The sequence below is a fragment of the Perca flavescens genome, chromosome 21, assembly GCF_004354835.1.
Source record: "Perca flavescens isolate YP-PL-M2 chromosome 21, PFLA_1.0, whole genome shotgun sequence".
In the NCBI taxonomy this organism is placed as follows: domain Eukaryota; kingdom Metazoa; phylum Chordata; class Actinopteri; order Perciformes; family Percidae; genus Perca; species Perca flavescens.
In genome coordinates, this window is record NC_041351.1 from 27,989,176 (window position 1) to 28,011,572 (window position 22,397).

Consider the following 22,397-nt stretch of genomic DNA (forward strand, 5'->3'; position numbering starts at 1 on the left):
AGAAATACAGTCTTTGCTGTAAACGGGAACAAACATAATCTACGTGGTCACTCCAGCTTAAAAGGTTATCCAGGTGGATGCCCAGATACCTATAAAAAGTGACCTCCCTATGAATGGACAAAGGGGTATGATCCCCCACCGACCGAGGGTCAAACACCATCTCCTCGGTTTTTTTAATGTTAATGGTGAGATGGTTCTTGTCACACCACAGAACACATTTATTGACTTCCGTGAATGGAGTTGTAAGTGGCTCTCTTTTCTCTAAAAACACACACAAAAACAGATTTTGCACAGGCACTGTACTAGTATATAGAAACCCGGCTCTGTATGACGTGATACGGGGCCAAGAGTAGAAAAAACTGTTGAAACCGGAGAAAAGAAAAACAAACCGGAGGATAAACCACATTATTTGAAGTTTTAACCACATTTAACATTAAAATTCAACATTTTAACATTACAGACAGAAAATATGGAAAAGCATAATAGGTCACCTTTAATAAAAGTGTGTTGGCCGCCTTGGTTCATGTTGATTCCGATTACGGAGTCCCCGTGTTTTAGTTCTATTATCCTCGGCTACAGTAGTTAGCTCAGTGGGCTAAAAAGTCTGTTAAAGGTACAATATGTAAAATATTTGCATTAAAATGTCTAAAAACAGCTATACCTATGTTATATATTTTGTTGAGTTGTGTACTTACACTATCCCAAATGTTTCCTACAATGTTCAAACCCATTTTATTTTAATGACACGGGACGTGTCGTTTACTCGCCTGACAGTGGCGTTATAAAACCTTTGACCCCTCTGGTTCCTCTAACTTCCGTCAAAACACGGGCACCCAGATGATATGTTCGAGAGTAATTGTAAATCACACAATGTCACAGAAAGAAATACTCATTAACCGTAATACAGCTTGGTTTCTACCACACAGCATAATTTTGTCATTGATTACATGTCACTTACAACACAGTAATACAGCAGAGATCTTATTTATTGATACATTTCAATATTGATCGATCCAGCTTAAAACGTTATGTGCAACGTTGACAAGTAGCTCATGCTTACGCTTTGTGGGGAACGTTATAACTTACAAGGTTACAACATTGTTCAACACGCGCATGAAGATATTTTAGGTATAATTGTTTTGATCAAGGTAAAGTTAATGTTAAACAGCACTGGGCTAACCCACGATTCTGTTCGCCAGCTAGCGTTAATGTTAGCTGTATAGATAAAGGACGAATTGCATGCTAATTTACCCAGCTATCCCACCCTGGTTTTTCTGCCTCACTCTCCGCCGCTAAGGGACTTTAGTCTGGATGAGAGCGGACAACAGCACCAGGGACACAACACATCCAATGTCAGCCAGCAGCCAGCCACTATCATTAACTTACAGCAATCCTAACCCAGCCAGCACAAACTCCAGCGCTGGGTGATAACGATGCTAACGGCAGTAACAAAGAGCTTTATGTTCCATTGGGGAAACAGGCAAAATCTCCCCCAGGCGTAGGAGACTGGCTGGCCGTGGTGTTGTGCTGAAATTCCCCCCCCTTTAGCATTTAGCGGTGTTCTTTACAGTTAAGATTGATCAACAAATGGTGACTGTCCTGCAGGCAAATGGTGAAGGTGTAGCAACATCCGGCAGCCATCCTATTGATGTAGCTAGGCGTATCCTCGGCCGTTATCTCCGGCCAGCCCTGGAGATACTCGGCGGCCAGTCCCAGCCGTGAAGTGAGTCTCTCAGCAGTGTTGAGTAACGTTACAACAAACCCTTTCTCCCCGGTGCTGCAAACATCCAAATAGTCACACTGACTTATATATATTGTGATATTGTGGTTTTAGCTGAGTGGCTAATGTTAGCTTGCTTGCTGGCTAACTGGTCAACTAACATTAGCTAACTAACATTACCAATACAAATCAAATCAAGAAAACGTAATTATCTGGGGGAAACTGCAGCTATTTTATCAGAATGACATGAATATGGATAAAACTGTAATGGATAAACCAATCCGTGAACAGATATATTTTAATCGGCAATTGTGTTAAACAATGAAAACTACAACTCCCATAATGCCACTTCACAACATTATCAAAAGTCCGTGTTTACCAAGGGGGTAAGCGAGCATTCGGAAAGCGTAGCTCCTATGGGGAGATTCTAGGCTAAGCAGCCATCACCTTCCATTAGTATTCCATTGACTCCCATTCATTTTGACGTCACTTTGACAGCGAATAACTTTACATCTGAAGCGTTTAAAGACTCTATTTGTCCATTGTTTATTTCTTAAGAAACACGACAATGTATAAAAGGCGCCATTACCTTGTATCTCACGTTATGGCCCCGTAGCAACCGTTAGGCTAACGATTGTGTCATAACCACGCGACTTACTGTCGCACAGTAGAGAAATTACCGTACAGTCAGGAGAAGCTCGCAGGCATTTTCAACTTACATTAGCTGTTTAAGTTTAATTACTAATGTTAACTAGCATTTTAGTTAGCATCAATTAGCCTATGCCTATGTTATGTCCTTACATATACCTAAGCTCTCCGTCTCTGCAAGATTCAGAATGATTGAGATTTCTCTTAGCACAGCTCCTAGAAGACTTACAACTTTCAGACACGTTGCTCACATCACATCTACGTCGTCAAGCTCAGTTTGAGGCTACGCAGTAACGCTTAGCCGTCACCAGAAAAGTGACTTCACTGGTCTCCGTCGAAGTATATGGCGTTGCTGTGTCCATTTATTTTACTGTCTATGGTGTTTACATCCATTGTTTTGATTAAGAGACCCAGTGTTGGGATTGTAATTCCACTACTTTTAGCGGTTACGAACATGTAACTAAATATTTTTTTTCATCAAGTAACGCAATTACAATTCCTGTATATCACAGTATATGCGCAGGCAACTTTTAACTACCGTATATATCACAGTATATACACAGGCGCATTCTAACTACCGTATATGACAAACATTACTTTTCGCTCATCGAAATTAAAGACAAAAATGTAGTGGTGAGTTGTCAATTATGTGCAGGTGTAAAGAACCTATCCACGTCTAAGAGTAGCAATTCAAATCTTATGAAGCACCTGTTGAAGCAACACCCTTCGACAACGCTGGTAGCGAAAGAGCCCAGCCCTACGGATGCTGAAGGCGCCACGCCATGCAAACAACCAAAGCTAGATTTTACACGGACTGCAGTGCAGCCGATAAACCAGGCAGAGCTGACTAAATTGATTGCTAGGTATACTGTAGGCCAATCACTTTTATTTCAATGGGCCTAATGTGGTAAAAAAAAAAACACTGTTAAATGACTGAGACAGTTGTTATTTCGTTTCAAGTATTAAGTTTGTACTACTGCTTGATTTGAAGGCCTGTTGCCATGTTGTCAGTATTACAATAAATAGGTCTAAAAATTATATTTATTGTGTTTGACTGTTCATATTTACATTTAAAAAGGAGACATAAAAGTAACTTAAAAGTTACTTTTCATAGTAAATGGCAGAAAATTACACACTGTACGTTTAACATCTGTACAACAGCGTGCAGCGTGGGACATTTGACTGTGGATACACTTGTTTACTTTTGCTTAAGTAAAATCTTGATTTCATGACTTTTTTTTAGATCATTATTTTTTGGGGCATTTTAGGCCTTTATTTAATAGGACCGCTTAGAAATGAAAGAGGAGAGAGAGGGGGAATGAAATGCAAAAGGTTCAGTTGCAACCTGCGGCGAGGATTGAGCCTCTGTATATGGGAGCACGCTCTACCAGGTGAGCTACCCAGGCGCCCCAATTTCACGACTTGTTAAGCAGTATTTCCCGTTTTTTATTATGTTGTTTTGTCATTAAAGACGCCTAGAGTATATAAAAAAAGTTGAACATTTGGATTGGATACTCTTCTCCTTTCTCATCTTCCTCCTTTCCGTACCTGGCCTGGTGTCCCCGGATATGGCTCTGGATGACGATGGCTTTCTCCTTGAAGAACCTGAAGTTCCTCCTGCAGATGAAGCCTCTGATGTTCCTCTGGATGGTGACGGCAGCCCAGGTCTGAGTGCTGTTCCACTTTTCCTCCAGCTGCTGGTACAGAAGCTCCTTGAGGAACAGCTAACAAAGATACACACATACATCTAAATGATGATGACGATGGACAGTACACACTTTTTAATCAGTGGTGTCGTGAGTGGGGCAGTTTGGCACCTTGGTGAGTCCCAGCTGGTACTGTCCCTCCTCGGCACCCACCATGTCCAGCAGAGCCAGTGACTGCTCTTTGTCTGACACCTCACTCAGCCGCTGGCTCAGCAGAACCCCGTATCTGCCAAACACGACACACACTGACATCAAGTTTTTTTCAGGCTATATTTACATCTCTACGTTTTGGTTTTCAAGGGAGTTTTGAGCCAAAAGCGATCTCCATGTTTTAAGCTGTAGTGGAAGAACTAATCTCCGGTCAACAGAACATTGTACAGACGGGATCAAACAACGCTATGATGACAAGACTCTGGGAAGCTGTGCAGTCACAGCGCCCAGCTGGTGTTCACCAAGAAATAGTTCCAGCACATAACCCACCCAACATAGGAAGGAGAGCGGAATCTGAATGGCTTGAATCTGATCTAGGCAGCCCATAAAAACTGACTGGGTCGTCTTATTTCGTAGTTTGTGGGTTGGCACTCCAGATACTTAAATGCCAGTGGGATTTGCTGGGGGGGATGCGTGGGTTCTCCCCCTCTCTGGTCTACATACCTGCCCTCTGCTGAATTATTTTCATCCCCAATGGGGACAAAAAGCTCAATACTGAACATCCTTCAACTAGGCCACCATTAATGAAAAGCAGTTGGTGCGAGAAAAGGCAAGGCGAGGAAAACAAGACGAGAGGTAAAAAGTGAAAGCATAGTAATGAACATTAAAGTACTTTAGTGATAGTGCAGACAGAGATTCTATGTATGTTTGCAGCACCTCTCAATGAAGTAGGAGTACTGTATCCGTATGGGGAAACCCTCTTTCCTGATGTGGATGGTCTCCAACATCCCAGCATGCCTCAGCTGGGCCAACACATAGTCCACGTCAAAGATCCCAGGAAGCTGACAGATGACGGGCGAGAGACAGTACATGGTCATACATTTTCGACTGATGTTAGGATAGCAGCCTATAAAGTATCTGGGGGTGATCTGGGGTTACCTTGCAGTAGTTTGCCTTCAGACAACGAATAAAAGTGGTTTTGCATCTAAGAGTTAAAGGACAAAACATTGACACAGGTTATTCATCAGGAAATATTATTAATGGTGCAGAACAAACAGACTGAAGACAGGAACGCTGCAGTCAGTTTGGACAACAAAGCACTGAATGGAACGGCGAGCTGGAGTTTGCTGTTGGCTGTGCATTGTGCTGTAAATGATGCTGTGTTATGAATGTTGTCCATCTTATTTTACTGTATTTAAGGCACTTACGTAGACCAGTGGATGGCTTTTTTTTAAATGAGTATGTGAGCATAAATGTATGGGTGCATACTGTATGTGTAATTGATATGTATATTTATTATTTTATATTTTTCTAGGGCTAGACTTTTTTATTTTTCTAAACTGATGTAAATTCTGGTTTTTATTCAGTTGTTTAACTGTGAACATGAACTTAAACTCAAATCTTAGACCCACATGCATGTGAAGAAAGGCTGAGCAGCATCTGTGGCTGTTTTATAGAAGTGAAATGGGATATTTAGATTAGATAAGATTAAATTTACTTTATTGATCCCAAATAGGGAATGTTACTGCAGCAAAACATCAGACACATACAGAAAATACCTAAAATAATACATAGGAAAGAATACAAGAACAAATATAAAAAAAATAAAGATAAAACAAATACAAAAGGAAAGAATGTATTTATGCATATATACAAGTTGGGAATACAAATGTACAACTACTTAAATAGCATTTAAAGAGGCATTGTGAATTTCAAGCATCTGGAATGAGTATTAACCAGTAGCCTATGTGGGATTGACACTGTTATTATGGAACCCACTGCAGTTCTAGACAAGACCTGCCCTTCAATAGCATCTGCACGCTACGATTGGCCAGGCGTCCATGCTCGCGCAACGTAACGGAACCCGATTTCTTCAGGTCCTGGTATCGGCAAGTACTGCAGTGCACTGCACCGATCAAACTAGATAATAAAAGAAATTTCTTTGGCATTCTTTGTTTGTGTTTGTTCATTATTCACAAAACGTTTAACCTGAGCCAGACCATACAACGAGGATAGTAATCATAGCACAGTCTTGAGCCTGAGGAAGACCCAGCAGGGTCGAAACATTGTAGCACAATAAACGTATGGGAGAATTAGCAGAGTGCGGGCATCTCATTATTTTCAGTTGTATCATAACACATCCATACAGGGTTAGTAGTATACTGCTGTTAAAACATAATAAAATATATGACACACTGGTATCGAGTCAGTACTCGGTATCGACCGATACGCAAGTTCAGGTATCGGGAAGCAAAAGATGAAAACATGGTCTGGTTTATTGGTATTTCTTTAAACCAATCATAATCGTCACGGGCGGCGCTAAGCACAGGACGGAGCCACGGCGCCTCTGCAAAATAGCCTCTAGAAGGAACTTGTTTTGGTGGAACGTGAATGTTCAAAAGTTGTTTTAGGTCAGTTGTTTAGTGCAACAGAAAACTCAGATTGGACAGATAGTCTAGCTAGCTGTCTGGATTTACCCTGCAGAGATCTGAGGAGCAGTTAACCATAGTCCTCACAAATCCACCGGACATCCGGGCGAAATGAAAGACATCTGGTGGAATTTCCGGCGGCAATGGACCAATCCTAGAAGTGGAATGTCGTGGATATAGACTAAAACATCTCTAATCTGTTCAAGTGACACTCAGGTTTAGACGGAAACATTCTGTAGGGAAAACGCAAAAGTGGCGTTGTGTTCTCACTTTTTATTCCGCTTTAGATAAGCGTTTTGGGGGGAAATCTGCATGCATATGGTGACGCAAAAGTGTGTGAAATTCTATGTAGTATGCACACCAGGCGGCTAGGTGGTAGTGTGAAGCACTGCCACACAACACCACCAGTCCTGCCAGTCAAAAATATATAGACATATGGACCGAATTTCTTCAGCAGTATCCTGTACCTGGAGGGACGTCATATCCACATGAGAAATATGCTATATGTAAAAGTCAGATATCATCAAAGCTGAAAGCGATCCGGACCAAGTATAGGCAGGCTGTGGATACCCAACGGCGGAGTGAGTAATTTCTCAATATTTTGATTTATGTAACGAAATATGGGGTACCACCGTGAGCAGATGGGAGCAGACTTTTGCTTTTTTACCCTTTAGACGGGAACGCGACGGTGGAGCGATTTTAAGATATCCACTGTAAGCCCCAAAAATGCTGTCGGCGTCTAAACGAAAGGCACATCTGATAAAATATTTAGTCATTTTTACCCGCGAGCGATGTCGTGTAAACAGGGCCTCAGTTGGATTTGGTAATGACAGCTCGGTATCAGTGTGCTCTGTGTGTTGGTACCTGTCCAGGCGAGCGGTGAGTTCATTCAGCGACTGAAGGAAGTGGGAGGCAGCAGTAGAGGGCAGCTGGCGGAGACCCTTCCCTCTCCAGCCGAGCTCTCGCTGCTGAATGTAACCATCCTGAACCTTCCGGAACAGCACCGACACCATCTGACAAACATGCAAATTCACAGGTAAACTGTCAAAATGAATGAGTTCACATGAGTAAGTATGTTTTTGGAGCAACTGATATATTTTATGTTGATATATGCAATATCTTCAAACTGATCCATTTTGTATTATGTACTGGCCAGTGGTGGAAGAATTATTCACCACTAGCAATGACACACCTAATAAAACATTTACACTTTTATATTTAATTTTCTTGTGCTTGCTAATTTTTTTTATTTTTATTGTATAGTGACAAAAAAGGATGGACGCACACTGCAATCACTAAAGCAAAATAAAAATCAAACCTGTATCTCATGATTACAAGGAAAGATCTATTTCTCATAATTAAAAAATATGGGTGTTTCACCACAGAAACCAAAGATGCGACACATCATGCTGTAATTATAACTTCTGTTTCCCATAACTATGTCATAGTCTTGTAATTACAAGAAACGCAATACAGATTTTACACCAGAGAAGAAGAATTGATATAATTTGTCATTTTTCCCGATTTTGCAATTATAAGATAATTACAAGATACAGAAGTCACTATTATGACTGATGATTTTATGTAATGCATTTCTGTATGAGAGAGCTCAGCACATAGCAACTTTCCTGGGAATATTTAAAATTGGTTAGCGTACCTGGAAGTGCAATTTTCTTAACCCTTGTGTTGTCTACCATTCAACCATGCACTTGTTGTCATCCCGGGTCAAAAGTGAAAATCAACACTTTTTCTGACATTTGTTTTTGGCACTTTTTTTGCCGTTTACACTTCTTTTCACTACTATGTATAAACACTACTAACTCCAACTTATTACCACTAGATTAGCACTTATTTTTGGAATTAATGGTCAATAAACCTCATTTATAGGAAATTATACCTAATCCTTGAGTTAAAATAGCAGAACATATCATTCATTTAGACTAATATTAAAGGAAGAATAATCACAGAAGGGTATATATATATAAATTTCAAATGCTAAAAAATGTAATAAAACCCCCAAAGTTCAATGAAAGTAGAGATCCGATCTTTTGTTGTACTTGCGAAGCACGTTGTTTGGGGTCATCCGTGTTATTTCTGGGTACCTCTGATTTGTCTTTAATATAATGTCTTGGTTTATTTTATTTTATTTTACTTATGTATTAGTTTTTTCACATTTAAATCTGTCATATATTTTATAGTTTTTGGATTAGTCTCCTATTGCTCTGCTGTTTATAAGTATTATTAGTTTGTTACAGCACTGTAAACTGCACTAACTTAACTAAAGGTGGTATTTAGTTTGAATGATGATGAATGATACACAAACCTGATAACTGCTCCCTTGAGGGATGGGTTAAATGCAGAGAATGAATTTCGCTACATGTACGTGTATGTGACAAATAAAGTACCTTTACCTTACCTTTACCTAATCTGATGACATAATCAAAATCTCTTGCTTCAACCAATTCAAGGAAAGGGCTTCCTCTGTGGCTGCTATGCAAATTTGGCTAAAAAAGACCCTTAATAGCACCCTATATGGGTCTAATGTCAGTTGGTTTACCTTTAGCCGACTCCTGGCGAAAAGCTCCACCACTTCTGTCCTGAACTGGTCGTGGTTCTTATTCAGGAAATTATGGACCTGGGGGGAAAAAAGTCAAAGAGTTTATTTTTTAATAAAATTGTTCTGGCAGCACTGGCTGCTGTTTGACAGATCTGCTGCATATAGCAGTGACCTCAGGGGCGGGCAAGAAGGGGGACACATGGGGGCACCATCTATGGTGGCACCGGCCCCCCACTTTTTAAAGTGGCAGACTGAGCCTATTGAGAATGAGGACATACGTCACGATTTGGAAGGTGTCTGAGCCCATCCACCATTTTGGGATCCTACGCTAACGGTTGCCAGGGGCAACAGTGTCAGAGCGACACAGACACGGAGCTGGAAAAGACGGCTCAAGGAATTATCATTAAGGCGCTTGTTCTCTTAATACATCCATGGTTTAAACAGAGAAATTACGAGAAAATTAAGAAGAAGGCAGCAAAAGAAAAGGGCCCTTACAGGGACAAACTGATAGGGACAACAATCTCTGAAACTGGTCCAGTATATTAATCAGTTAGTGTCAGTTAGTGTCCACTAAAAGTTCAGTTTTTGCCGCTGACAGACTCCGATTATTATTCTAAGTGTCTGACAACATTATGAAAGGATCCCTACAGAGATAGACGTTTTAGTTTGGTTGAAATAAACCCTTAATTCATTTACATGTGGAGATATGCTGGCTCTATACACGCTAAAAGTCCTGATTATTTACATGGAGTCTGGTGGAGTTTGGTGATGGCGATTTCGGGGCTGTTTGATGTTAAACTAAAAGGATCTTACTCTTTAACTAAAAGGTCTATCTCTGTAGGGATCCTTTCCAGTCAGTGTGGTGTCTCTGTGCTGGACCAGAGAAAGGTCCTTTCTTCTAGTTGCAGCCACCCAAGAAATCCGACGTCTCCTTGTCACATCGGAGACATGCTCTCCTTCATGCTTTTTCCATGTAGGGAAACGAAAAAACTTTAACACATGGTTCCTATGGTTTCCACGACAATCGTGTGAGACACTGGAGCATTTTGTTTTACAAAGCAGTGTTTTCCAGGCATTTAAAAATAGTGTGGAATTGCAACAACCTCCTCTGCTACCAACACAAACAATGAACGGTTCTGGCGGGTAGCCTCCCAAAATGGCCGAAGGGGGCGGGGCGCTGTGTAGTGACGTCATCTCCACATTCTCAATAGAAAATGTGTATTGTATTTGGATATACAATTTGTTTAAAATGAAAACAAGTGAAATTAAAAATTAATGTGATATTTTATGTGATGTTTTATTTAGCAGAATTAAATTGTTGTTCTATCCTATCCAATATTTACTATATTTCTAAGCAGATCCCGCCCCCCCCACCTAAAAAATCCTGGAATCGCCCCTGAGCGAGCTGTGCCTGATACCTGATAAGTGACAGCTCCAGCATAGTGATAGACAGTAAAGACTGGCAGTGGGTTCTTGGGCTTGGCATAGAAGGGGCTGTTCCCATGGTGATAGTGGCACTTCTGGAGGAAGGTGTGATCAGTGGCCTGATGAAAAAAACAATACTGACAATACTGAAAACACACACACATTTACTTTCCGTTACACTCCCTCAGGGTCCGATGTAGAACGAAATAGAAACATGTTGTCTTAACACTTCTGAATTTAAGCAAAATCTCTGGTTATATGCTAATAACCATGGCATACTGTCATATAAGTAAGCAAAGCCATGTCATTAAATATAGTAGGGCATTTCCTCTGCTTATCAAAGTGTTGATAGAGGATGTCAAAAGTGAGAAAATAATATATTTTCCTGTTTTTAATAACTTATCACAATGCCTGGCAAAGTAACAGGTTACTGTCTGAGTCTTGGTCTTTCTAGTGTATGTTCCTGTTTTCTGTCGTGTGTGTGTTTATAATGGGAGGGTGCGGGGAAGGCTTGTATTTCTGTCTTTGTGAGGACCAATTTCAGCTGTAATCATGGTGTGGACATTTATGCGTTGGGTTAGGTTTAGGCATTTAGTCTTCGGAGCTGTCTTTTTAATAAATTAAAATTAAAATTAAATGTCAGTGAGGTTCCTCACTAGTATAAAGGCGCGAACATAGGTGTGTGTGTGTGTGTTGTGTGTGTGTGTGTGTGTGTGTGTGTGTGTGTGTGTGTACCTGGGGGAGGCAGGTCTGATCGTCCAGTATGCGGAGTATGCCGTGCGGTCTGGAGGAGATCAGCTCCAGACAGGAGTGTAAGTTCTTGAGAGGCATCGGATACCACTGGATCTGTTCTGCACTGTACTCCTCCTGCAGGCAACACACCCAGTAAGATTGCAGACTACACTCTGTATAAGTGTGTGAAGGCATTTATTGAAGGTGCTCTTTGGTTAAAGGAATATAAGTTATTTGTTCTAATTGCCTGATTATTAAGAAAGAAGCTATTTCTTTGCTGCACCAGGGACAGACTGGGGCTAAAAAACAGCCCTGGACTTTCTCCCAAATAGGCCCATCATCTGGCCATTCGCCCCTAGCTGTGCGCGACAGACACTAGCCGGGAAGTCCTGATACTATAGAATAGAATAGAATATACTTTATTGTCCCCTAGGGGAAATTTGTCATGGACTCAAAAGTGCGTATTGCATAGTAGTAGCTGCCATTACAGACAATAGATACACGTAAAAATACAAATAACAGCTAAAAACATACACATAGGCTACATACACACACAAAAAAATAAAAAATGCAGAACACCGGGTTATTGCACACTTCTCAGGCCTATTACAAATCGTACAATCTATTTAAAATTTTGATTTAAAATTTTGATGGAGACTGGTACGAAGGAGTGTTTAAAACAGTTCAATTTAGTTTTAGGGATTCTGTACCTTCTACCAGAAGGCAGGAGCTCGTATTCCGTTTGAAGGATGTGGGACGGGTCCCACAATACTCTCCGTGCCTGCCTAAGTACAGACTGCTCATAGATGGACTGAAGGGAGAGCTCATCAGTCCTCCCCATCACCTTTATAGCAGTCTGTACCAGGCCCTGCAACTTTGATCTGGACTGTGTGGAGAGATTGCCGAACCACGCCGTCATCCCATACCTGATAACACTCTCTATCACTGCCTGATAAAATAAAAACATGATGTTCTGGCTGGCACCAAACACCCTTAGTCTGCGTAAGAAATACAGTCTTTGCTGTAAACAGGAACAAACATAATCTACGTGGTCACTCCAGCTTAAAAGGTTATCCAGGTGGATGCCCAGGTTTTATCTGTTAAAAAAAGAATAAAACCATTTAAAAATAGAAGGATTAACATTCATCTGAGTCATTTTCTCTAAGAGCAGATGAGGCCTTAATGTATTAAAAGCAGAACTGAAATCAATGAACAGAAGGCGTGCATAGGCTTTGGGATCCTCCAGGTGCTTAAGAGTTAGGTGGGTGATACTATTAATTGCATAATCTGTACTCCTCCCCTGCCTATAAGCAAACTGGAGTGGATCTAATTCAGTGTTGACTTCAGATTTCAGTATGGATACCATGTATTTTTCAAAACATTTCATAACAACAGAAGTTAAAGCCACCGGTCTATAATCATTGTTTTCTGTAGGACAGGGTTTCTTTGGAATGGGAATAATGGTAGATCTTTTCCAGAGAGCAGGACCCAGATGGGAATCTACAGACCTCTGAAACACAGGGCACCATGCAGGGGTTAGCTCTGCAGCAAGGGTCTCGATGAGAAAAGCAGAGATGCCATCCGGGCCTGCAGATTTCTTTTTACATACATGGCTGAAAAGTGACTGAATTTTGAAGGGATCAACTACTAACCTAGGACAGAGGTCAGTTGTAAATGACTGTAGTACATTATTACATTCCAAAGAGTAGTCCTGTGTATCAAACCTCAGAAAGAAATCGTTAAATTCATCTGCTTTACTCTGCTCATCATATATTATGAGGCCCTTTCTATGTGTTGTCATATTTGTAACGGATTTCATGGAGACCCAAAGTTTTTTAGAGTCCATAGAGGCAAAATGCTGTTCAATGACATCCCTATGTTTCCTTCTTGCATCCCTTAATAACTGATTAAGCTCCCTTTGAACTGATTTCAGCCCCATCCTATCATGATTCCTAAAGGCCATTTTTTTCCAGTTGATACAGTCCTTTAACTCTCTGGTGATGTATGGCTTGTTGTTAGGGTAGATTGTAATAACTTTCTTGGTGGCCACACAATCCTCACAGAATTTAATATAATCCGTAATAGTGTCAGTGGCCTAATCAATACCCAAACCACGGAAAATGTCCCAGTCTGTACAGAGAAATGAGCCCTTCAGTGTCTCTGTCTTTAGACCATACAGTCACTGTCTTAGTTAGTGGTTTACTGCTCTTCAAAACTTATATGTAGGTATTAGATGGAGTGTATTATGGTCAGAGTTTGACAAAGGGGGCTTTGTCACTATGCCACAATACTGTAGCCAGTCAGACAAGGTATTCACAGCAAGTAACATCTCAAAACCAATGATGAGAACTGGGGTTGTGTTTATTAGCCATTTGCGGTTGGTACCATCTTTACAACTAAACACTCTCTGTAGAGACAGGTGTTTAGGCTTTTGCTGAGGGTGGTAAGCAAAAAATAGTTCCAGGCTGTGACTATCTGACTTGGGCCGTTTGAAATATTGTGATGTAGAGCATCCTGGGACATCCTGGCACTTCCCTGCACTCTCCCTGTCATCTTTTGTGCTGCAACTATCTTCAACCTGAATAAACAAATGATTTTAAAGACAGGCTATTATTATTGATATAATATGTGTTGCTTTGTGTTAAAGAATTAGCATTGAATAACCTATTTAATATTTTGTCAATGTAATATTACACTTTTGATTCATATTAAGGCTGTGAAATTGTGAGTCCGTCCCTGTGCTGCACACTTATACATGTTGACATGCGCAGGTCTAAAACAACCTGGTGTCTAAACTGATGCAGGCAGCTGGTAGTTTCCTTGCCTGCAGGAACAGATTGGACTGGAACTGATCCAGTATTAAAACTGCTGTGGCTGCATTGGCTTGACCAGGTGATTCATATCCATGACACAGTGTGCCCTTGTTAATTTATAAACCAAAAACTCATAGAATTACAAACCATTAAAAAAGACTGGAAGTTTAGCTTTCTTAAATTTGGACAATCCATGAAGTTCTCTATTGGTCAATACTGCATACTCAAGTGTTAACGGGGAGCTATGGAACTGTTGCTGACGGGGTTTTAATGAACTGCTGTACAATATGTCTTCTAACTTCTTTTTCAGTGTGATTTTGGTTATTTCTTAGAAAGACAGTGGTACCACTTTCTAAAAAGTCACCCTTAATAAAGGTGTATAAGCTGTAACTAATATCCTCCGTTAATGTTAATAAACCACTTGTCAATGTAGATCAGTTATAAGCCATTTATAAGGACAATGTTGTGAACAATTGCTTTGACTGGTGAGTCATTAAAAGTCAAGTCAATAATCAAGCTAAGTCATAAATAAAACCTTAGTTAGATACTTTAGGGGAAAGTATTTCCTCAATTTCTAATAAGCCATCCAGTCTACAGTTAGAAATGTTAATAAGTCATTAGTTCTAAGGTAATGGGTCTAATTTACTAATAAGAAATCAGTCCTGCAGTTACAAGTTTGATAAGGTCATTAATAAAGGTGTACATGTTTCTCACTTACTAATAAGCCAAAAGCAAAAGTTAGTAAGTCATCTGAAATTATAGATTTTAAAGAAATAGTTCAGCATTTAGGAAAATATCCTTATTTGCGTTCTTTCCAAGAGTGAACCATATCAGTGTCAGAGCTGGATTCGTAGCTTAGCTTAGCATAGAGACTGGAAGCAGGGGGAAACACTTAGCCTAGCTCTGTCCCAAGTTCAGAAATACGACTACCAACGGTACGGTGAATTATGTGCTGGAACCTTTTAGTGTACCGGTTTTGGTATTGGTTGTTATAGAGGCACAATGGGACCAAACCTGGCAACTTCACTATGATGACAAGACTGGGGGAAGCTGCGCAGTCACAGCGCCCAGCTGGTGTTCACCAAGAAATAGTTGCAGCACATAACCCAGCCTAAAACCCAGCCTGTTTGTGTACAGACCAAACAAGAAACAGCATGTTAATTGGTGAGTTTTAGAGGTGTTGAGTGTATTTTTGAACTTTTGGGAGAGCCGGGCTAGCTTCTCACCCCTGCTCAAGTATTTATGCTAGGCTATCATAATCATCTCCTGGCTGCGAATTTACGAATCCTACTATGGCCACAGCCAAGACCCGCCCTTCAATAGCAGCTCGATTGGTCGGGGTTAGGCATTGACCTTGAGTGGTTAAGGTTAGGATAGCCGATTGGTCAGGGGATAGGACCTGTACAAATCAGGTTACATTACCTCGCGTAAGCATGGAAGCCTGACCAATAGTACTGTGTGTGAAGGGCAGGTCTTGGCATGGCCATAGTAGGATTCGTAAATTTGCCTCCTGGCTCCAGCTCCATACTTAACACATAGACACGATTAGTATCAATCTTCTCATGTCACTCAAGCAAATACACATATTTATCAAAAGTAATTAATAAAGGGTTATTACACTAATCCACTGTAAATGTTAATAAGTCAAATAATAATAGCTAACTAGCTACAAAAACAAAGCTGAGTATCTGGAGGAGAATGCGGTCAAAGGGACTTTTCACAACCTGGCAACCCAAAAGTTGTTCTTAGAAATGTCTTATAACCTTTTTTCGCTACCTCCAGATTAGAAATTACATCCGGACAAATGTACCACATTTTGAACCAATGCCAGCCCCCATTGAACTTTATACTTTAATGAATCAGCCCCCTGACTCCAAAAAATGTGTCTCTCGATTTGTTGACCTGTTTACAGCATTTAACCCAACTCTTACACAGAATTTGAAGGAAGCATGGGAAAAGGACCTGGGTGTGATAATTACTGATGAAGACTGGTTTTCTTATCTAAAAGACATTCAAAAATGCTCTATAAATTCTAGACACCAGCTAATTCAATTTAAAGTGCTCCATAGACTTCACTACTCCTGTACTAAACTACATTCTTTCTATCCTTCTGTCTCCCCATACTGTCCAAAATGTAAGTCTGCTGAGGGCACCCTGGGTCACCTCTTTTGGCCTTGCCCTAAGCTTAACAGATATTGGTCAGATATCTCTGCCTGCCTCTCCGTTGTTTATGACTTTGACATTGTACTAGATCCATGCACTGCGGTTCTAAAAATGTTGCACCACCTACATCGCAAGACTATTCAATATGGCATGATTATTGCCAAACGGAATATTTTGACATTGTGGAAAAGCGAGGATTTCCCCTCTTTTAAGATCTGGCTTGCAGAGATGTCCAACTTGCTACATATGGACAGTGTTGGGAAGGCTACTTTCTAAACGTATTTCGTTATAGAATACAGAATACATGCCCACAAATGTAATTTGTAACGTATTCCGTTACGTTACTCAATCTGAGTAACGTATTCTGAATACTTGGATTACTTCAAGATTACTTCCACATTGTATTGCGTTTTATAAGTGTAAGAATGCGGCTATCACATCCAGTTTACTAAACAGGCCTATACTGGTGTGTTCTTTTTATTCCAACTAGCTGAATGTGTACCTGAACAAGCAGATAGATTATTGTATTGGTAGTCCCGAACTGCATAGCCTACTACAAAAATCGAACCGCGGTCTAAACTACCACAAGCTAATTTTAGCTAACGCTAGTTAGCATGTCAAACGGGGCTATAGTCTTTAAACGGCTCTGGTGCTAGTAAATCAGCACCTAGGAGAATGTAAAGTCGCACGTCAATGTTAAAATAGCAAGGTGACCAGTAAAACTACAGCAGACGACTACCCTTGGCTAATTAAAAAAATAACTTACTTTAAGATGCTTCTTCAGGTTGGAGGTGGAGTAATTTGGAGCTGAAAGGAGGCTGGTTGCTGGCAAGCAGAGGCTGCACGGCACAGTCAGCTGTATTTCATTCTCCCTGTTCGTTCTTTAATGTGCAATGCTGTTTGAATTTCCAAGATAGAAACTTATTGCTGCCCTGGCTCTGTCGTGCCGGTTCCGACTCCATTGTGACTGATCACGCAAATAGCTATTTTTTTCTATTTCATATCGGGGCTTCTGGAAAATGCATTAAGTTGCCTTAATTTATTCATGTCATGTAATCCATTGATTTTAACAATGTAACTGTATTCTAAATACCAACTATTTAAATTGTATTCTGAATACGTAGCGATAACGCCGTTACATGTATTCCGTTACTCCCCAACACTGCATATGGAGAAAGTACGATACAATGTCTCCCTCAACTCGGTAACCTTTGACGAAACCTGGCATCCGTTTTTATCTCATCTATCAAGAATGTCTTAAAATGCTTGATTTTCACTTGGTGACTGTGTCAACTGGTTTTACTGTTTCTCAGAAGAGCATCACTTCTTTCTTTCTTTTACTTTATTTCTTTTATCTGATCCTGTGTTTGTACATGTATGATGTATGCATCCTTTGTTGCAATATTTTCTTTTTCATTTAGCTACCTAATCGTTAGTCTACTGTTATTGCTTGTCTATGGGTGGGTCCCTTTGTTATGTTCTGCAGTGCTTTTTCTTGTATGTTAAACAGAAAAGCTATAAATAAAATATAAAAAAAAAGAAATGTCTTATAACTGATGTATAGGGTATTAGTACATTACTCTGCAACTCTTGATGAAGTCATTAACGTAGAGCTTATAAAAGTAGTATCTTGAGGCTGGGTGGATCTTTATGGATCCCACTGACCTGCTCCTGGGAGATCACTGCCTTGTTGACAAAGTGCTGCAGCTGCTCATTGGCAAAGTTGATACACAGCTGCTCAAAGCTGTTCACTCCCAGGTCCTGCAGAAACACACAGTAATACTGTGACATTATTTAGATGGTTTTTTAATGGATAGTGACAGCTTGTAGACAGGGGTGGAATGTAACCAAGTACATTTACTCAAGTACTGTACTTAAGTATTAATTTGAGGTAAGTGTACTTTACTTGAGTCTTTTCTTTTCATGGCACTTTCTACTTCTACTCCGCTACATTTCAGAGAGAAATATTGTACTTTTTACTCCACTACATTCATCTGTTACAGCTTTAGTTACTAGCTACTTTACACGTTAAGATTCCTGTACACAAAACACATGTAGTTTATCAAATCTGATGTTTTATTATAAAGTAAACTAGCCAACAATATAACGGCCTACAAGTCCAGCTGAGATGATTAGACCATTAAACACACAACTGGTTGGATCCTTTACACTTTCTAAAATGGGAGGATTTTTCTGCATTGAGTACTTTTACTCTTAATACTTTAAGTACATGTTCCTGATGATACTTACATACTTTTACTTAAGTAACATTTTCAATGCAGGACTCTTACTTGTACTAAAGTATTTTTACAGTCTGGTATTAGTACCTCTACTTAAGTAAAGGATCTGAATACTTCTTCCACCACTGCTTGTAGAGAGACAGGAGAGGTAGGGGAGAGAGAGAGAGGGCAGCAAATGGCCCGGGCTGGAATCGAACCTGTGCCGCTCCGGTAAGGACTTAGCTTGTTACATGGTGCAGAATACCAACCTCAAACCCGTATATGTCGACTACGCCCACTGTGCTGTCCATCTCTGTGGGGCTCAGCCAGTCATTGATCTGCTCCAACAGCCAGTCAAACAGCACTGAGTACAAGGCTTTGGCAATGGCATCTCTGCAAGAGAGGACAAGGAGGGGGGAGGAGGGGGTACCTTTAAATGCAAATGTTTTACAGAAATTTTTTTTTCCCAAATACCGACTCCTCTGTCCTGGAGTCTCTTACTCGACTCCTTGCTCCTTAGGTGCTTCTCTTGTCGCTTAAATTGCCTCCTTGACCCCTCCACTTGCCTCCCTTTCTCGCATCTTAGTCCCTCCCACCGAGGAAGGAGAAAGGAAAACGAGCAAATGTGTTTTAGAGAGATGAATACGTCACATGAATGTGTCAGCTGTTTGGGGGCGGAGATAGCAATTCTTTCAGCTGCACGGCTTCTGGGAAGGCTGCTCTCGTGTATCCTCGCCTATAGCTCCTTGATGATCCCTCCTCCATGCTCGCTCCTCTCTTCTCGGGGCAGAAATAAGAGCTTTGAGACGGCCTTCACAGAGGAGGGACAGAACAACTTCCGGTTCAGCCGAGGACCGAAGAGTCGAGGAGCTATCAAATAAGTGACATGAGATGCAGCACTTGAGTCTCTTCTTCAACTTTTCTCTTTATGAGTCTCTTCCTCGACTCCTCGCCTTGAATCTCCTGTGGGTGGGACTAAGACGCCAGGAGGGGAAGCGAGGAGGGGAATCGGGGATCCCCAACTAGGAATTGGCAAAGTCCCAGAGCGTGCCCCGTCCTGATGTATTTTACCTGTTCGTCAGCCCTCATGTCACCTGTCTCACGCTAAAACCCTCGTTGTCTTGTGTATTCAGTCTGTGTGCTCCCTTTGTCTGGTGTCAGCTCGTCATAGTATCTTGCATCGTGTTTAGCAGTTCTGACTGTTTCTAGTCTTGAGTTTTCTAGTGGCTCGGAGGTACAGTGGTCGCCCCTCAACCACAGATTGGCGGTGGATACCGATTCCTGCAGCCACATGTCAAAGTGTACATGTCAGACTGTAAGGTTATTTTCATCATTAAATCATTGAAACTCTCCCTGCTACCTCCTCATCTCTTCTCCTGCGTTTGGGTCCAAGCCTGCAATTCTTGTAAACGTGAAAAGTTGAGGTAGTTTGGGAAGGTTAGGCCTCCTAGGTGGCTCCTAGTGGAGGTAATCTAAGTACATCCAGCTGGAAGGGAGATGATAGGGCAAACCCAGAACACACACTGTAGTGATTACATATCCTATTTGACCTGGGAGTCTCTAAGGATGAGCCAGGAAGAGCTAGAGCAGGGGTCTTCAACGTTTTTTAATCCAAGGACCCCTTAAAGGTGCTGTAGGTAGGATTGTGAAGATCCAGGACTCACCCCTTTCCACTAAAGCCCCCCACAAGGGAGAATGAATGTGTGTACATTAAGCAGTGATTGACACGCAGTTAGACACCCCCCCCGGCCCTAATTGGTGCATCTGAACAGGGAGTGGTGGATTTTTGCAAATCGCACTACAGGCTGTAGGTGGAGCCAGATAAGCTGGATTCTTTTTTTTAAATGACCTGCTTCATGTAGTTCTACTGGAACATAGGGTCAGTTTCAGCAAATATGACAGAAAGTTAGTTTTATAAGTCTTACCTACTACGCCTCTAACTGAGAGAGACGGAGCAGGGACCCTATACTACATATATTGTATAAAATTAAGTTGCATATTAAACTGGGCCTACAATAACGTGTAGGGTGGCCTAATGCCTTTTTACATACCTTTTTAGTGCATAGAATACAAAGCTGTTAAAATAATAATTGTTTGCATGATTTTATAAATTGTTTTAATGTTAAACATTATTTACAGTATCTGTGGATGGCTACCTTGGTGATTATCTTACCTACTTACCTTTTTTCACAAATAGGCTAATGTTCATGTTGAGACATTTACATTTTTGTAAAAAACATTCAAAATATTAATAAGAGTGATTCTGAGGACCCCTTAGGGGTCCCGGACCCCCTGTTGAAGATCTCTGAGCTACAGGACATGGTTTGGGAGGACACAGGCTACTGTCTTTAGTCTGCTGCCACTGCAACGGGACAGAAAATGGATGGATGGATCACTATATGGATGGACAAATGGCAGGAAACAAGTGATTCCAAGTGATTCGTTTATATTTTGGTTTCAGAGACTTGTCTGCTAGTTGTGCTTACATCCAGTCTGTCATCCAGTCCACATTTTAGGGATATTTTCTTACCTGGATTCTATGGCACTTTCCACAGACAGAGGGCAGTAGATCCTGTCGTAGGTCGTCTCCTGTGGACGAGAAGGCTTCTCAGTGTGCACACATGCAGAAAATATGGATGATAACTCAGCAGGAGGCATGACTGGTGCATGGAAGGCTACTGACTGTGACTCTGTGAGTGATGACAGTCTGCAGGGCCTCGGAAGAAATCTGCAACAAGGAGCCAACCCTCCTGGTCTCAGTCTCACTTAAGATACGAGCCACCTCAAATGACTCGCTCTGAAGCAAAAAAAACACCAACGGACGTATGATATCATGTCTGAGGGATGTCTGATCAGTGTCATTTTCATTCTTATCTCCCACACACACACACACACACACACACACACACACACACACACACACGCACACACACACCTCGTATGAGCTAAAGCAGACGTTGCCGAGCTGCAGGATGGAGGAGAGGATGGCCCAGACGGTGGAGATCTGGTCAGCATGCAGGCCGATGGTCTCAAAGCAATGAACCAAAAGCTGGAAGTCCTGCTTGTCCTGCTTCCCCTTCAATTCACAGGCACCACCCTAGAGCAGCACAGGGACAAAATAAATGTTTAACATGCATAATGTGTAAAGAGGAAAGGGAAAACGTCACAAAAACCAGAGATGGAGAATAGTTCTGTGTTCATTGATGTGCGATATACTGTACTTGGTTTAGGTAGTAATAGGTCTCGGCTCCTTGCAGGTAGACCTCCTGTTTGTCCCAGTCGTTCATACCTGCCAGCAGCTCATAGAACACATGGTAGTTCCTCTCCTCATTGGCCTACAAAGGATTTGAGACAAGAACTACACGGTGACATCAACTGAGTTCATCACTGACTGCAGAGACCTGCCAGAAGCAACAATAATAATAATGAAACAACCGCACATACAAATCGCTGGCTGTATTGTTCACTTAGTTACACTCCACACAAGTGAAAAAGAATGTAGAAAATAAGATTAAATGTAACAAAGAAAATAGATTAGATTCTGTGATGCTTTAATTAGGCACAGTTTCGATTGGACCTTAAAGCAAACAATAATATGCTATCATGCTCACAACGACAATGTTAACATTTTGATAGCTGCTAATGTTTATCGTGGTCACCATCTTAGTTTAGTGTATAAGTATGTCTCAAGAATGTCTTTAGTTTTTTTAGGTATTTGGTCATAACCTAAACTATTGGACAAATTACATTGTTGTCCTGATGATGGTACCAGAGAAAAAGTCAGGGCAACATTTAAGTTATCAGAATTTGAATACTCCAATGAATGTCTGAACCA

At 41.0% G+C, this 22,397-nt stretch overlaps 1 protein-coding gene across 1 annotated transcript in view; it reads right to left on the minus strand.

Annotated features, from left to right (window-relative positions):
- Window positions 1–22,397, minus strand: part of myo15b (myosin XVB) — a 100,704-nt gene that overhangs the window by 69,446 nt on the left and 8,861 nt on the right. Inside the window, exons 10-23 of the mRNA XM_028567064.1 lie at window positions 21,784–21,897; window positions 21,498–21,659; window positions 21,246–21,359; window positions 21,093–21,151; window positions 18,832–18,955; window positions 18,009–18,104; window positions 11,371–11,502; window positions 10,629–10,754; window positions 9,211–9,288; window positions 7,518–7,666; window positions 5,164–5,209; window positions 4,942–5,066; window positions 4,186–4,300; window positions 3,917–4,092 (exon numbers count right to left, since the gene is read on the minus strand). Coding sequence (XP_028422865.1) covers window positions 3,917–4,092; window positions 4,186–4,300; window positions 4,942–5,066; window positions 5,164–5,209; window positions 7,518–7,666; window positions 9,211–9,288; window positions 10,629–10,754; window positions 11,371–11,502; window positions 18,009–18,104; window positions 18,832–18,955; window positions 21,093–21,151; window positions 21,246–21,359; window positions 21,498–21,659; window positions 21,784–21,897 — 1,616 coding nt within the window. The remainder of the gene's footprint in view (window positions 1–3,916; window positions 4,093–4,185; window positions 4,301–4,941; window positions 5,067–5,163; window positions 5,210–7,517; window positions 7,667–9,210; window positions 9,289–10,628; window positions 10,755–11,370; window positions 11,503–18,008; window positions 18,105–18,831; window positions 18,956–21,092; window positions 21,152–21,245; window positions 21,360–21,497; window positions 21,660–21,783; window positions 21,898–22,397) is intronic.